Source organism: Gouania willdenowi, chromosome 11 (genome assembly GCF_900634775.1).
Source record: "Gouania willdenowi chromosome 11, fGouWil2.1, whole genome shotgun sequence".
Lineage (NCBI taxonomy): Eukaryota > Metazoa > Chordata > Actinopteri > Blenniiformes > Gobiesocidae > Gouania > Gouania willdenowi.
This window is the reverse complement of record NC_041054.1, coordinates 13,651,890-13,667,696: the sequence shown is the minus strand read 5'-3', so window position 1 is coordinate 13,667,696 and position 15,807 is coordinate 13,651,890. Positions and strand designations below refer to the sequence as shown.

The window sequence follows — 15,807 nt, the reverse complement described above, 5'->3', positions numbered from 1 at the left end:
TTTCCCAGTGAGTGAAAATCATAGATTTTACTGATTATGCTGTGGGCGGCGTAATTTTCCGTAACCATCCCGATTTTGTAATTTTGAGGAAATGGAAAAGTGTAATGTGACACAGAAAAGGGTAAAACAGAAAAACAGTGAACCTAGACTTGCTTTTCAGCCACAAAAGTCTGACTTGTATTGGTCAGAGTCAGATATATACGGTGGCCCAGAAGGGCCAACAACATAAAAAAGTCACAACACACCAACAAAAGTGACAACAGCAGCAAAAGCCACAACCCACCAACAAAGAGCCACAACACAAGGGAATAAGGCGAGATTATTTTCAAAATAAAATACTCCGTGTTCAAGGCGGATAAACAGAGGTTACCCTGGAGGAAAACACCAACCTTCGGGAGCCTCCAGCAGACCCATTTCTGACTATATCCAAAAACCAAGCACATATTCGGACTCAGGAGGACCAGACCTTTCCATTGATAGCGCGCTTGATCCGATCCAAGCACTTGTAATACAATTTTAAAAGCGCTCTGATGTTGTGTTGTGGCTCTTTGGTGTATTGTGTTTGTGTATTGTGGTGTAGATATAACTTGACTGTTAAATGAAGAGAAGTTTGCAGAAAAGCTTAGAATGAGCTATTATGTGTGGACATAACACTACACCCTACAAGGAGGCAGAGCAACTGCCTGCCCTACTCACATAATTTGACTAACAATGATGTTAGCATACGCAGAAGACTTTATTTACTCAATTACAAGTGGAGAGTGATGACAAGACTCTGCAAAGGTGACAAACGGTAAGGAAGCAGCAAACCAACACTCCCGCAGGCCCAGCCATTGTCGTACAGTGAGAGACGAGGCAGCGCTAAAGACTTCCTCTCTCCCTCCTGTCTTTCAACCACAGTATTTATGCTAATTTACACTTTGACATTTGTATCCTCTGTCAAGATACTGGTCAAAATGTTCTAGTCATTCTAGTTGGACGAGCTGGCCGAGCATTTGGTGATGACATCCTGTTTATTAGATCATCTGCATGAGTTTGTGAATAGCTTAGTGAAAGCAAGTATAAATATTAATACAAATACAACTCAGGAGGAACATGCACTGTACAGCCAGATGGCCCATGGAATTATCTGCTTTACGCAAGATAATGAAATCTTACTCACTGCCCAACTGCTGTCGATTAAATCAACAAGATTCTGCCTTTCTTTCCAAAGCTTAAGGTGTCATCAACCGAATCAGCAGTCCCAGTTCAATGGGCACATCCATCACAGATAACGGAGGCAATAAAATCTTGCCAAAGCTCAATAACCATCCCAGTATGGAAACCATGAATGATCCATGGCAGGGTTGTGTGTATTTATGTGGCCATGTTCCTTTGAGCGCTGACGGACAAAACCTGGATAAAAAAAGGGCTTGTGGTGTTAAGTGCCAACTACAACACATTTTATTTTAAAAAGCTGACTATGCGTACAACACATGTGAGGTTGAAAGTTCTAAAGCAGCTTTTTAGTCCTGGTTACAGCCAGAAAAATCAATGTGGGCAGGGGCCACACGAGCAGAAGATTTGGTCCTTGGTGAAAACAGATCTGCGTTTGTATAAGGGCACTACATCAGCATGGAAGCAAGAACTTTTAATCATGGAAATATTGTTATTACAAGATAAGACTGTCTGAGATGAAGAGTTTTAGATTGCCCTAATACATATCCCCCCGGGCGCCTAATCAAGATGACAATTATGATTGAAGATTTCCAGATTTCACTGTTTTTTGGAATTCTTTCAAAATCAGTGCAATAAGCATGAAGGCTAATGGCAAGATTTTCAATATACTTATTACAATTTTTCTAATTCCCCTCAAGAAATGTTTCTAACACTCAAGTCTGGCAGTTTAGTGCACAAGATAATGTGCACTGAACATTGTAACTACTCACCTGACATAGTCCTCTTTTTTTCCCCATTAACACCAAAATACAATGAAGAACTGAGTATTCTGTTGCAGATGTTCAATCTGCTGTTCACAGCTTCTCTTCCCACTGAGCATGATCTAATCTCTAATTTATCCAACATCAAGATGACAAGTTGAAGAAAAAAAACCTTAGTGGAACCATTTCCCCAAAAAGGTATAGTGCAAAAAACACTAGACTACATTAGACGTTCACCCTAACACCATCACCAGCAGGAAGTACCTTTGGCCAGTAAATATCCACAAGTACCGGATGTCAAGACTTCCCGACTGTTGAAGTTGTCATAAAGTCTAACCAAATATAAAGTAACAGGTGTGAGAGTCAGTCCAACAGAGAGATGTGGAGATGCAGTACACAAGGGCTGGCATGTGCGTCAGCTCAGCAACTCAGAGTTGTTTCTATAATTGTACCTCCGATTTCAATAAAGAGCCAATAAAAGGCTCCAGGTTTACAGTAACAGCTCATTAGTCAGACTGCATACTACAGGCAAGTCCAATGCAGAGCTTACAGCATCTGTCAACCGCAGTCTGACAAAAGCTTGTTCCCATTAACTACTCTCTACAGCCACAACTCCTCTGCTAAAGCCTATAACGTGGTTTGTTTGGTAATGTATTAACCAGAGACAAATGACTCCATTATAAACTGAAGGGCAGCTCTGACGAACAATAGTGCACCTATATTGTTGGAGTTAGTTGTGTGTGTTGCAATTGGGACAGAAGATGGAGAAGGGAGCTGGGACTGCTGGAAGTAGACAGTTTATCTGTGATATATTGTAAAAGTGAACCAATTTTAGCTGCTTAGCAATTTATTTATCCATCTATACACACACACATGCACGCACTGCACACTACTCTTATCAACATAAATCACAGCTTTTGGATGGGCATTACAGAAGTGTTTATCATTGCTGCTGTGCATGGGCAGAGGTGTAAAGAGTACTGATATATTCTACTCAAGTAGAAGTACTGTTACTTGATTGAAATTGTACTCAAGTACAAGTAAATCACATAAAATACTTGAGTACAAGTAAAAATTAGCTCAATTAAATAGTACTCAAAGTAAAAGTTACTAGTTACTTTCACCCCCCACGTTTATTTTTGGTAATAAATCTTGCCACGATTGCCTTGTATACAGTAAACATCTCATGTATGAACTTAAAAAGTTAGAGACCAAATCTTGCACGATTAGAACTTGCGCGGTTTGTCAAAATGTACAATTAATTTTAAAATAAAATAACAAACCAATTAATTTAATTCAAAATAAAAACATTTCTTAGGCTCTGAGTATAGCTAATCATTTATGACCTCTAAAACTGAGAAAATAACCTCCAGTCAATGCTGTTTTGGCACCGTGCATTACGTTTAATCTGGTTGGTCGGGATGTGTGTGTATGTGTGTGTGTGCGTGTGTGTGTGTGCAAGCTACATCTGTGATTCAGCTCTTTGTTGTTATCGCTTTTGGTGCACAATGGACTCACCAAGTGCTTACCACGAACAGGGAAGCGTTAGAGACCGTGAGCTGATGGCAAACAAACAAAAGATGGGATATGTATCAGAAGGCTGGGGTGAAAAAAGCTGCAGAGTGGCAAACAAATACTGTACATGGTGGGGGACCAGGCAAAAAAAAAAAGGTTATTGGATTTTTACTCTATCCTTCTCGACCTGAAGTCCATCAATAAATCATCCAAAACAAAAGGATATCAGTCTGTACAAACACACCTGATCTTGCTCTCAGAATCTTGATTGCATTTAGTGCAGATATGGGAAACTGGTGGCAAGGGGGACGCATCAGGCCCTTGATCTACTTTTGTACAGCCCCCAAAGTAAACGCGCAAAATGACCTCAAGAACATGACACAAAAACACACAAAAGGACAACAAAAATATTAAAAATTACTTCAAATATACACAAGTATGTACCATTTGTGCCTATATCATATCGGATCAATATCGGCCGATGTGCAAGGCTGCAATATCGGTATCATATTGGAAGTGAAAAAGTTGCATCGGGACATCTCTACTAATGAATGAGCTACAACTTGCTGTGGCGATCACCAACAAAGAAAACCAGAAACAAAGCTTTTTCACTGGTTTGATATTCAATCCTGAATTGGTAACCCAAGAGCAAAATCATCAGTAAATCAAATAAAACCCCTCATTGAAATCAGATTTCCTTCTGATGGAATCTCAAACTGTTAAGGTGAGGATTGCTGATTCTGCTGCACTGCATAGTCTATCTAACCTTAGAGCAACTGCCCCCACTATTGCAAAGGAAAGGAAAACACTCTGCACTACTCTTTAGGTACGCTCCCCCCACCCCACAGGTTTGTGATATTACTTTTGCATATCCTTACTTATCTTTCATTTCTAGGTAACGGTTGAGCTGCAGCAGCTCGGAGAGTGACTCATACCAATTCTTCCCTATTATGACTGGCACTGCAGCATTTTAACGTTCTAATATATTTGAGTACTCATTCTTTTTTTTATTCTTTTCCCTCACTAAAAGAAGGGTTTGGTAATTGAATAACATCACTTTCCAATGCACAGAAACAGAATGAATATATCTAAAGTTGTCGTGGGGTTTATTGTACTGTATATGACCTTAGGCTGTTGTTCCGTCTATTCTCAATGAAGAAACTTTTTTGTTACTTTTTTAATCCACATTGATTTTTTCAGAGAAAAATAAATGTCATTGCTCATTAGACCTTGAAACACAAATAATAATCTAAAGCAGTGTTTCTCAAATGAGGGTATGTGTACCCCTAGGGGTACGCAATGGCACTACAGGGGATACTTGTGAGAGACAGAGAGAGAAAAATATACAAATGAAAGCATTTTTTTTTTTTTTTTTTTTTTTAAATGGGGTTAAAAATTATCATCACACCAAATATTACCAGCAACTCACGAAATGACAATAAATGATGAGAGAAAAATACACAAGATATCTACAAAATACACAGCAAAAAAAACAGAAACATACATAACGACACCAAAAACACACACAGAATAATGTAAATAATACCAATGACACATAAATAACAAAAAAGGACACAAAATAAGAGAAACATATACTGAATAATAAAAAAAAAAAACAGACAAACAACAAAATACACAAAATGACACCAAAAACAAACGCATAAAATGAACTGAACAGTCTTGGTCCAGGAGGGAGATGACTGTAAATGATAAAAACTGTAGAAATTAATCTATTCAGGAGGCACCAAATACTGTTTTATACCACTTATATGCAAAATTAGATTATTTAAAATGTGTTTTATTGCTCATTCATTCCATCATTATGCTAGTTGTTTTTTCAAAGTATTCTGAGCAAAATGTTGTTGGTACTTTAGCCAAAGATGTTTAAGAACCACTGATGCTTATTGAAATATCTGGCTCTAGAAATAGAATTGCACATAAGTTCCTCCATGGGGTAAAAATAGGGTAAGTAAGGTCAATCTTCTTTGGTAGTACCTGCCTGAGCCTCCATAGATCCCAGCTGTGTCTCTGACAAACAAACAGGCCCATGGGAACATGTGTTAAGTATCATTGACCCCAGAGAATAAGATGCACATATGCTACAATTATACACATTGCTGCTCGCAACCAGCATCACACACAGAGAAGGTAACACTTAAACTGCGAGCGTGGTCAATTAATACATGCATCTGTACATGCAGCATTTTCGCTACACACCAATATGTTTTCCTCTGTTTTAAGGCCAAGAATTACACAAGCTTTAATATAATTACAGGACAAACAAGGACAGAGTCGCTCTGGTTATTGCTCTGAGCTTGGTCCCCTTGAGAGTGACAGACAGGGACACGCACACAGTGTTTGTCCAATCTCTAATAGCAACGACACACCCATTCCATGGTAATCCGTTTTTTTGCTGCTTTTATTTTTTTTTGTTCACTCACAAGGGAGGCACATGGAGGTGAATGTTGCCCGTTGAGTATGTTGTGTATGTAAGAGTGGGGACTGAGACGACGTGAAAACATTTAAAGTTTTTAAGATTCTAGTGTTAAAATATTAACAGCTTCTCTGTCTCTCTGTAAGTATTTGATGATTTAAGCCACACATACACAAATACTTGTGTTTATATCTTCTCTGTAGAAGAGACATTTTACAATTCATTTTACAAACCGAAATTCAACAAAACCACTATTTGAATTTAAAATGATCTGGGATGATTATTCTGAAGCTTCTGTTTCACTGGGAACTGGTGCAGAAACTTCGAACATTTTTGTTAATTTTCTATGCAAATATTTTGGCAACCCAGTTGTGGTTTCTTTAAAGATCCACCAGTGACCGCAGACTGACTGGTTTCACATTAAACATAACTGCTGCTATATGCTCCAGAGCCACGCGGTTTGTTTGTTTTTTTTTTTTTTAATCATTTTATTGGATATTATTGTGTGTAGTGCAGCACATCTCAAGCCACTAATCTGCTGCTCCTTTAGCTGGCTCCTTCATTTATTGCTAACATAGTGGGACATGTTATGACACAGCCCACTGACCACAAAATACATTAACCAAGTAAAAAGCGAAAATAATACACTTTAGCACTGATCAGCCTCTCTGTGTGAGGGTCTGCTTTGCACTCTCATTACAAATCTGATCAGTTTTTAAGTGTTTTTACACAGAATATTGAGTCAGGCTAAGCTTTGAGAGCAGCCATTTACCTCAACAAGCCAATAGACAAGCACAAGTAATGAATGTTAAACACAAATGGCTAATTGGACTTAACTTTATCTGCTGTGCTTAATCTTAGCTGTTGAATTTAATTGGTTAACAGCGCAATGAAAACAAATTAAACCAATGGGAGAGAAAAAAACCAGTAGATGCTGCATACGATGGAAGTAACATTCCAGGTGAGAAACATCTTTTATTCACTTTAATAACTGGTGCACTATAATATGTACAGTACATATATATATAATAGTAATTGTGCAGTTTTAAAGGCAAGATTAACTTTGATGCAAGCCAGCACAGTCATGTAGTGCGTAGCATTTCTGACCACTGCAGCACTCATTACTATAGCAACAACACATCATCATAAAGCTAACCCATCTCACAACGGCCTAAACGCAGCTTACTTTTACTAATAGTGGGTAAATAATTCTGCTATGCAGTGATAGAAATTAGGAAGAGCCGATAGCTAAGGTACAACTGAAGATCTTTGCATGAACCCAACGGGCCGAGCCGGTGTCATGGTCAGTTTTGGGTTTGGTCTTCATTTTTATTTTACACATACTCGGGCACTTCAAATGATTGCAATGAATGCAAATGAGCGTTCAGTTGATGTGTTTCGATTAGTGCGAAAAAGATGCAGAAATGGAAGCTGAGGAGGTGAATCAAAAGCTGGCCTCAAGAAAATGATTAAATTATGTTAAAAAACCCCTAAAATGACTCATTGTTGAGTTGTTTTTGAGCTGTGTTTGAATAGTGTCGAAAATCAGTTTCGGATGGGTTGGGGCCGTATTCTGGATTGAAATTATCGCTGTGGAAACTTTCTTGACAGAGTCAGAAGGATGCTGAGGCCACAATTCCATGGTTTGGTTTGTATTCATATTAAAATACAGATCAAGATCTTCTTCTCTGAATTACCTCCCAGGAGTAAAGTCCCATGTTCAACCTCTGGACTGGAGTCTCTAAATTGGCCTTAGGTGTAAAAGTAAGCCCTGTGATGGACTTGTGTCCTGTGGGATGTCACCAACTTCCCTTGTATCTGATGTCTGCTGGGCATGAATGCAACATTAAGTAAGCTGTGGGGCTGCGGGTCCCATTGTTATATAATGTCCTCACCTCCAGCTCTGCTGCAGGGGTGCCGATGGACAAGAGACATGAACATATGTGTGAGCAAAAGCACGGGCACACTATTTGTCCAACTAAACCGTTTTGGAGCCAGCTCTGGGCCACAAAAGAGGCTTTTATCAAGCATGTCAACAACTACTGTTGTTTTGCTCAAGCCCTGCAGGCCTCTGGCAGGACACAAAGGTCAGCAATTTGTTCTCAGATCTGATCATTTCATTGGAAGATGACAATATTTATTGAATTTGTTCCACGTTGGAGTGATGGAAAAACAAAACACATTTATAACTCATTGAATGCTGAAAATTATGTCTTTTTTTTTTTTTTTTTTTAAACCGGTCCATTCTGTGCTTTCAGGAAAATGATACGGATGATACGAAATTGCGATCCAAAAGGAATTAAGAGGCTGGCCATTTCCTCTTCCTGCACTGAAGATTATATAATCCTATTTAGGGATCTCCATCTCTTGGACCTACGCATCTCTTTCTCTCTGACTCTCCCCTGAGACTCTGTTCATTCTATGAGAAGGCCTGCTGCACATTGATCCCCACTATCTGTGTCGGGTCAGTGGATACAACCACACTCAGCACTTTCTGTCAGCCTGGAGAGTACCCAGGCTGTCACGCGCTACTTTTCTAGACTATCCCCACACAATCACCCCCTCCATTGGGTTAGTGACGGGCGATTTCTAGTGACCTTCCTGAGTGACTTCTATGGCTCTAAATCGATGTAAGACATAAGATAATAGGAAGGAAAGACACTCAAAACTGCAACATTAGTTACATTTCAGGGAAGTGAACACAAATGCTCAAAGGTGATTTTAAGTGTGTGAATTACCGCACTCAGTAAAGGGCACTCGAGCAAAAATAAAAATCTGCTTTACCCAAATGGCACATTGCTGCATCACATTTTCCTCAAGCCTAACAGGACCAACAGCACTGAAACAGCTCACTTTGACTTAAGACCTATGCTTAGCAGCACAGTGACCTCCATTATGGTAATGTCTTTTCACTGAAATCCTAACTCCCTCTGACAAAATGACAGAACTCCTAACAGACGCTCAGAGGGGTGTTCAGGCTCCTATGAACAGGCACACTGTACTGTGGTTTTTAATCTTGCCAACACGCACACAAATGTGACATTTTGCATCCAGTCCTTGTGAGGGGATATCGTAGCACACAGGTCATTGGAAGCCTGATCTCAGGAGGCCCTTTTGTGTTGCATGAATGGACAGTCACTATAAATACCTATCTGCTTCGTGTGTGTATCTGGTGCTGTGCACATGGAAAATATCTGCATCTGCAGACTCCATGTCTTTGTGGTTGTATTGATTTGCTTTTAAAAATACATGTGCTCCCTCTTGTTTCACTGCTAGAACACAAGCAACCTTTGAGACTAGTTGAGTCTACAAAACCAGGGATGCTTGTTTTAAATTGATCCTGGAATGGACATTTCTAGGAATCCGTTTGCTATCGTCCCCAATGTGGAGACTCTGTGATGAAATAAAAAAAACATTGGGCAAATAAACACATACAGTAGGTATGGCTGTTATGGCTGTCATGATGATATATCAACTCATCAAAAAAGGAAACGTCATCGAGTTGATTTTATATGTTTTAAGTGGAAAACAATTCAAAGTGCAAATCATACAAATGCACGCTTCAATACATGTAACATTTGTTTTTATAAAATGGGTTAGACATACCTGTCAAATCATGAAGGGATGAAATCTGGAGTTGTGGATTTTAATCAATATAAACTGTTTTATGATTAAAAACAAAAATGTATGAAACTTTTAACTCGTAAATACATACTGTATTTGGATTTTATTTGACATAATTATCTGAGAAGAAAAAAAATAACAAAAATGCTGCATATTTTCAGATTTGCAAATGTCCATTTGTTGTGTGATTTCTTTTCCTCAGAATTCACCATGTTTGAATCCAAATCACAGAATCAAAACACAAAGTCATAGCACTCCTGCTTTTACCTGAAATGCAATAGACAGCATCTATAAAATGTTCAACACCCTCAGCCTATTTCTTTTCAGGACACCTTTGCCCAATAATGAGCTCCACCAACATGAAATACATCATGCATTGAGAAACTTACCACTAGTGGTAACTGCTCAACTGAAGCACACACTCACAGTCTTTCTAAAGAGCCTGCCAGTCATTCTTTAAGCCTGTGAACTAGCGTTTCTTAGCCCTGAACCCTCTCGCTGCCCAAAGTCTCACTTCCATCCTCTTCCAGAGCTTCCTGTCCTCTCCAAAGCTTTGATCCCCTAAGCCTGCTGAGTTACAGTATCAGTCCTTGGCTATACTAAAACTCACACTGCCACATCTAGAGCAGCAGTGAAGGACCAACTCCAGCTCCAACGTTAAGCCTTCCAGTTGATATGATCCATACTGCTTCTTTTCTAACTCCAATGCTCTGCTTTTAAAGCACCAGTGCATTTTGATCTGAAAATTGCTTCATTTTACAATAAACCTTGTATTGTTGAGTCGTCTAAGGAGTTCAGTCAGAGCCAGATCAGACTAGTTCCACACCAGACTGTATTAGATCCTCATCATCAGGCGCTGCTCCACGTCACAACATCTGTCAGCTTTTGGCGACTGCATCTTAATGTTGCAAATGCTACATTCTCTACAACTATTCTCAGTTCTAAGACCTTTTAATGTGGGACAGCCCCTCCATCATTACCTCGCCATCGTCGGCACCACAGCACCAGAGAGTGGACTAGACCTGGTCGGTCAACTCATGGCTTCACTGACACAGGATAAAAGGATAAAGAGCCTCTGCTCAGGGACTGATTACTTACATCTGCCAGGCTAAATCCCAGTTCCCACACATATACACACATGCATACATATACACACTTAACACGAGCACACACTGGGCCTGCTGCAAGCTGCAATGCACTCATGCATGCATTGTTTCCCCGACATAAGCGTGTGGTATGTGGAAAGCTGTGTGCGTGCGCGCGCGTGTGTGTGTGTGTGAGTGCATGAATGCCTGTTTGTGTGTAGGTTTTTTTTTTTTTTATCCACATGTATCTTAAAGATTACATGGCAATAAGCACAGACACAGTCAATAGCAGTGCCATTACTAACTTTACTTTATTGCTTCTATAAACATGCCATGGGCTGCAAAAGCAATAACAGTTAAAACCACTGTAATATGGCTGGAACAGACAAACAGTCATTAGAATGGTGAATGCTCATCATTGCTGAGCACATTCTAATAAAGAAACACATTATTGGTTTCCTCTTATCCTAACATGTTACTGAAGACATAATGTCTCCCCAAAGAATCCATTTCTTTATTATCCGCTGTAAATAAATGACAACCATCTGTAGTTGCAGAGTGCAGGTCACAGTAGTTGTGGCAACATATCATGTTATTTAGTGGTAAATACAACATGTTGGTTTTTGTTTTTTCAAATTTTTCAGTTCCCTGTGAAGGTCAACCAAGGGTGCCCCAAAGGTTGATTTTTGTATTTTTTAATGTCTGTCTGGGAGGCCCTGAAACTCTGTTGCTTTGGAACACTCACACATTGTGCACATGACCTCAAGGTCACTGACAGAGGAGCTAGGCTGTCCTGTGATATGTGGCTAGATCATGTTCGAACCAGACAGATGACAGAGATGCACAAAGAGAAGACACACACAGACATAGAAAGAAGAAGAAACAGACGTCTTCCTCCGGCCACCTGCGCGTGGGCTTAGTCTACTAAACTTTGCTTGTGAATAAACCTAATTGAAATTATACTATTCTTGTCATCTGTCCTCAGAGCTGTTCACTTAAAAGATCTGGAAAAACCTTACAAGCCACAAACCTTTAAAGCCGGTAGAGATGACATTTTTTTGTTTAATAAGATAAAGACATAGTGTAGGCCTCATAGATCAATACATCACAGGTCATTTGCTCGTAAAAGGAAAAACCTAAAAAAATATGTAAACGGTTGAAATTGCCACTTGAAAGTTTGTTTTCACCTCCATTGTGAACTCTTTATTGATATTTCTGGTAAAGTAGGTAGCCATTAAAAATAAGCAGGATTGCAGCTCTCCAGGATCACACACACTGTTCATTCTTACAGTTGCTATTCGTGCAACAGTCACCACCAAAACGTTTTTTTTTTTTTTCCAAAAAGTCGACCAATTTACAAGCATTAGATAGAGTTCTCAGCTGGCCTGCACACAAACTACCATGTAATACCATTGGGCTTGGCCATTGCTGTTGCCACAGTGTAACTGAACTTGGCCTTTAACCACAAAATCCTCAAATACCAACATTCGTATGAGGTCCCTTTGATTGGCAGTATTAGAGGGCTGGCATCGCTATCAGACACTCCCACCAAGTGGATGCCACGCTGCCCCACTGACCTCTTGCTTCCAGCTCATCTTTTTTTCTCTCTCAGGGAAATGGAAGGAGGGAAATCACAGCACTCATAACAGCACATTAATCCCATGGTATGAGCGCAGGCCGCTTGCAACGGCTTACGCTTGTCAACAGAGATTTGTGCGCTCTTTCACCCGGACACACCTGTGCACACACAGGACACTATATAAGCATTGTGCCGGGGAAGAATGTATCAGAGCTGTCTAGAGCACGGGGGGGGGGACACATCAACATGCATTAATAATCAGCCTTAAACAGCTTCTGTGTTGAAAGGACAACAACGTATACATCACTAACACTTTTGAAAAGCCACACAACAATAAACTGCACAGCTTCTCTAAAATGAATTCCAGATGAGATCCAGTGACAAAAAGCCTAATTAATCACCTGTGACCACATTTATGATATCAAACTAATACTCAACATGTAAAGATGTTATACACAGGCCATCAGTAAAAAACTAACACCCATAGGCAACATCATTACAGATACAGCTTACATGTTTTAAAATTTGTTGAGCGTTCAAAAACCAGACAATTTTAATATTTTGCCAAAAAAACTTTTTTTCATTTGAATGAAAACAGAAGGTCCTGGGCTCAAGCCCTGGTATGGGCATTTGGGTCCTTTCTGTGTTGAGTTTGCATGTTCTCCCCATGCTGTGTGGGTTTCCTCTGGCTAGTCCAGCTTCCTCGCACTATCCAAAAACATGACTGTTAGGTAGATTGCAGTCTCTAAATTGCCCATAGGAGTGAATGCGAGAGTTTGTCTCTCTGCGTGTTGCCCTGCAAAGGACTGGCACCCTGTCCATGGTGTACCCCCGCTAAATGCCCAGTGTGAGCCAGGCACAGGCACCAGCAGACCCCCGCAACCCTGAAATAGGACAAAGCGGGTCTGAAAATGAATGGATGGATGGAAAAATAAAACTAGCATCCAGGTTTTTGTGCATAATAATAACTTTCACACTGTTTAAGACATTAATTCTGGAGCTTCTGTCGCTGCCTTTTGCAAAGTCAACCAGTGGACCAAATATGACCCTCTAATGGGCTGATTTGGTCCATTGGCCTCATGTTTTACACCACTGATTTTTAATTTGACAATAAATTCAACGTAAACTGACTAATAGAATTGGTGCAAACACTTTCTGTGTTCAAAGGGAAACATCATGTCGGCCTGTTATGAAGTGGGAAATCCTAAAAAAAAGGAGCACAGGTGACGTGGTTTTTGGGGTGAATTGTACATCCAATTACCGCCATCTTCAGGCACAATGAGAAGCAGTCTCTAAATAGTTGGAGAGTCAGTGACTCGTGACTGAGAGCTAAGCATGTAAAGGAGAGGGCAGGATGCACCATGTGTGCTACACATTCCCTGATGGGAGGATGGCACAGCGAGGCTGCAGAGAGGACAGCCCAGTAGCGCACACACTGTGTGTAATGCAGCAGCTCATGTTCAACCAGCAGTGAGATAGACGGAGACACACACGCAGCAGCGTCAACAAAATGGTAACCACTTGACTTTAGTGCAATGAAACAAATGTTGGATTAATGCGTAAACACCTCAGGTGTGTCCCCTGGAAAGCGCGCACAATGCACGCGCTTGCCCATAGAAGTCATTCGGCACACACATGCACGATCCCACCAGCAGCAGCTTTAGTGACAGCGTTCAATGTGCGTGTTTACCTCAGTGTCGTAGATCTTGGTGATGAGAGAGAACGAGTACTTCCTGGACTCCCGTATATGCTGGATGGCCAGCTGGACTGCGGGTTCGATTCCCTGACTGATGCTACTCATTAGAGCCGACTCGTTCATGGGCATTAGCACCATGATGGGCAAGTTTTCTCCGTCCCTGGCGAACCAGCTGTTGTCCTGTCCGTGTTTGGTGCGGTCGTTGCACACCTTGGCCAGCGCAGGGTGATAGAGCAGAACGCAGAGGAGCAGGAGCAGGCATCCCGTCGGGAGGAACACCCCCCAGCCGCTGCAGTCCCTCCGGGCTGGAGCCATGCTACCTTACACGGTGTCCAAATGAAATCCCGCCGTGCCCTCACTGCTCGGGCATGGCAAAAACCAGGATGCTCAGACGCCCGCCCGTCGAGAATCCCCGATGTGTGAGGAGAGCAGAGCAGTGAGGGAGACCGCAGCAGCCCCTGCAGAGGACACACTCACCGTGTGCGTAAAGACTGCACACTGACACAGGGCACTCTATATTACAAGGGCGCAGAGAATCGTGTTGCAAAGGAAGAGCTAATGCTTCTTGTTCTCCATCATCCAAACGACCATTAAACACCGTTAATATGAACCACTTGGCGCAAGGCTGCTTTAATATTGTCTCTTCCCAAAAAGAAAAAAACTAATGAAGACAAAGCTCTTCCCGTGGTCCAACCACTGCTCTGGACAGTTCTTTCACCTACAAAACAAGTAGTACATTCCCAACCAAGAGGCGCCAACTGCTGACAATCCCTCAGACGCGGAGATCAGTGCGTCGGATGTGGGGAAGAGAAAGAGAGAGGACGGGACTAAAGGATCAGGAGGAAACAAATGGTGCTCAAAGGGAACGACTCTGGTCGCAGAGGTCCGATGCGGGATCTCGATTGTCTGCCTCGACTCTCTGCAGGACCGGAATGCTCATCTCCGGCGGTGCGTCAGAGGAGCCGGAGCTGCTGCTGCTGCTGCTGATGCTGATGCTCTCCGTGCGCGCAAGAGGAAAAGAGAGAGAGGGAGGGAGGGAGGGGGTTGAAATCAATGTAACAGCCTGCTGGATGGCTGCATAGGCTCGTCAGCTGCTTGACAGCGGTAGGTGATATACAAGGCTTTTATGTTAAAGGGGACAGACGACGTCTAAGACAAGCCTGGAAGTGGTCAGTATGATCCTGCGTGCGTGTGTGTGTGTGTGTGTGTGTGTGTGTGTGTGTGTGTGTGTGTGTGTGTGTGTGTGTGTGTGTGTGTGTGTGTGTCATGCAGCATCATCACAAGGAGGAGAGACGCAGCACTTGGAGCCATATTTCCAGCCACTCATTAAAGATGCTGGTCCTCACCATGGGTGTTCTACGGCATTTTTGGCGTTGCCCTTCAGCCTACCTGCTGCACCTGCTGATTTATCACTCAGCTCGTCAGGCAGAACATGGTGTGTGTCTAACAAAACAGGATTTCCTCCTAAATACACACAAAAAATACTCCTCGAGGGCACAGGAAAATCAATCGCCCTCAAAATCAATTATTTTGGGATGTCTTAAGAAGTTAATCAGAGACATTATGAAGAACAGCTGTCAATCATGTCACTAGGCATTATTTTAAATCCCACTTTTAGTGGAAAACAAAGAGGCTGCAACTTGCCTAATAATAGATTAAATCAATACTCCTCCCTCTCATTACACAGATCCAAATAATCTACAGGGCAAATACATAATGTAAAATGTTGCAGTAAAGGCTTGACATGAGGCATAAAGCAAGAAATGAGCCCTACGTATATAATGGGGGCAATTTTTTACAACCCTACAAATCTGCTGTGTGCATATTTGCAATGTAGTATAGCTGGAAGATAGACGCTTCAAAAAAATGTTATAAGATCAATACATTTAACGAGAAGTTTCCACTATCAGAAATATTAAATTATATTGAGAAATTGTATTTTAAAGAAGAGCACT

General features: G+C 41.3%; 1 protein-coding gene across 1 annotated transcript in view; it reads right to left on the bottom strand.

The window, feature by feature from the left end:
• The window catches only part of gabbr2 (gamma-aminobutyric acid (GABA) B receptor, 2), a 186,915-nt gene extending 172,748 nt beyond the window's left edge, over positions 1–14,167 (bottom strand). Inside the window, exon 1 of the mRNA XM_028460785.1 lies at positions 13,847–14,167. Coding sequence (XP_028316586.1) covers positions 13,847–14,167 — 321 coding nt within the window. The remainder of the gene's footprint in view (positions 1–13,846) is intronic.
• Positions 14,168–15,807: the final 1,640 nt, after the last annotated feature.